The 1,341-nt window shown below is 45.3% G+C and overlaps 1 protein-coding gene across 1 annotated transcript in view; it reads left to right on the plus strand.

Annotated features, from left to right (window-relative positions):
- Window positions 1-1,341, plus strand: part of dmrt1 (doublesex and mab-3 related transcription factor 1) — a 33,523-nt gene that overhangs the window by 3,789 nt on the left and 28,393 nt on the right. Inside the window, exon 2 of the mRNA XM_013910193.1 lies at window positions 656-888. Coding sequence (XP_013765647.1) covers window positions 656-888 — 233 coding nt within the window. The remainder of the gene's footprint in view (window positions 1-655; window positions 889-1,341) is intronic.

The raw sequence follows: 1,341 nt of genomic DNA on the forward strand, positions 1-1,341 counted from the left end.
GAAACTTGAAAATATGTCCTTGAGTTTTTCTTCCAGGTTGCGTGGAAGCTGACACGGAAGAGTGTTTCGCTGATAGCGCTTGAATGTGATTTTGGGTCAAGGCTGCTCTTATCTTGCACTTTGTATGTTTGTATGTGTGTTCCTTTTATTTTGAGGGAACGGGGGGGTAGAGATGAAGATTGAGGTATAAAAAGGAGTGGAGCACTGTGTGGAGCTGCTGATGGCAGGAGTTGGGACAGTAAATGTGATCATGTTTGGCTCCAGTGGTGCACAGTGTCTTCCCTGTGCAAAGATCAGGGTCTGCCTGGGAAGAATGTGTCCTTGCTGATAAGAAACGTACAACCGAGAGTGAGTAATGATGACTTAATGGTCATCTTCATCCTGAAAAATGACAATTTTATGTTTGACACCAAGTACAGCTGTCACCTGAAGATGGAGCTGTTGGGCAGCAAGTTTCAAAATGAACTCTTTCTGTCTCCTTTAATGATCTGAACAAGTGTAACTTAAATGCTGAGAGAAGTTAATTGTTACATTTTAGCATCAGTAAAATGTGAGACGGGCGTAACGAGACTTGTTTCCTTGTTAAAACTGCAACAAAACACAAACACGAGCGTTTGAAAACATCCTGAACATCATATTTTAAATTACCTGACAGTGCTGAAACAACCAGCCACACACTTTACTCTTCATCCTCTCGGTCTCATCGTGATTTGTTTGTTTTTGTGTCCAGGGACCCGCTCAGCATCGTCCCCCAGCCCATCAGCCGCTGCCAGGGCTCATACCGAGGGACCGTCTGACCTCCTGCTGGAAACCCCCTATTACAATTTCTACCAGCCTTCGCGCTACCCCACCTACTATGGAAACCTTTACAACTACCCGCAGTACCAGGTGAGCCACAGCAGCCACAGTCAGTGTGATCAGGAGCTAATGAAGGCGTGAGCGTTGGTCCTGCTTGTTGGATACGTTGATTTGACAGGAATTTTAAACAGCTGGGTGAGCTCGGCAGGACAAATCTGTCCGTGTGCGTCAAGCTACAATTCATAATCGTATTACTTTAACCCAGTTACATCAAACCTGACCCGCTACAGGGGATTAACTGCTGTGGCTTCAAATATAAAAGAACCGCTTTTGTGTTGGAATGTTCTTCATGTTTAGAAACAGGTCTGCACATAGTTTATTGTTCGCGTAGCAGCAAAGCCTGTAAAGCAGCATGGAAGAAATTCATGCCACAGAAACGGGAGGTAAGCGGCTTTACGGCACTTCAGTCGGGAAAGGCTTCGCTTTCACGCCAACTTATCACGAGAGTGTCGCGTTTCTCTCAGACAATCACTGGTGTTAAAC

This window comes from Pundamilia nyererei, unplaced genomic scaffold (assembly GCF_000239375.1).
Source record: "Pundamilia nyererei isolate P.nyererei 1_Seehausen unplaced genomic scaffold, PunNye1.0 scaffold00038, whole genome shotgun sequence".
NCBI classification, from domain to species: Eukaryota; Metazoa; Chordata; class Actinopteri; order Cichliformes; family Cichlidae; genus Pundamilia; species Pundamilia nyererei.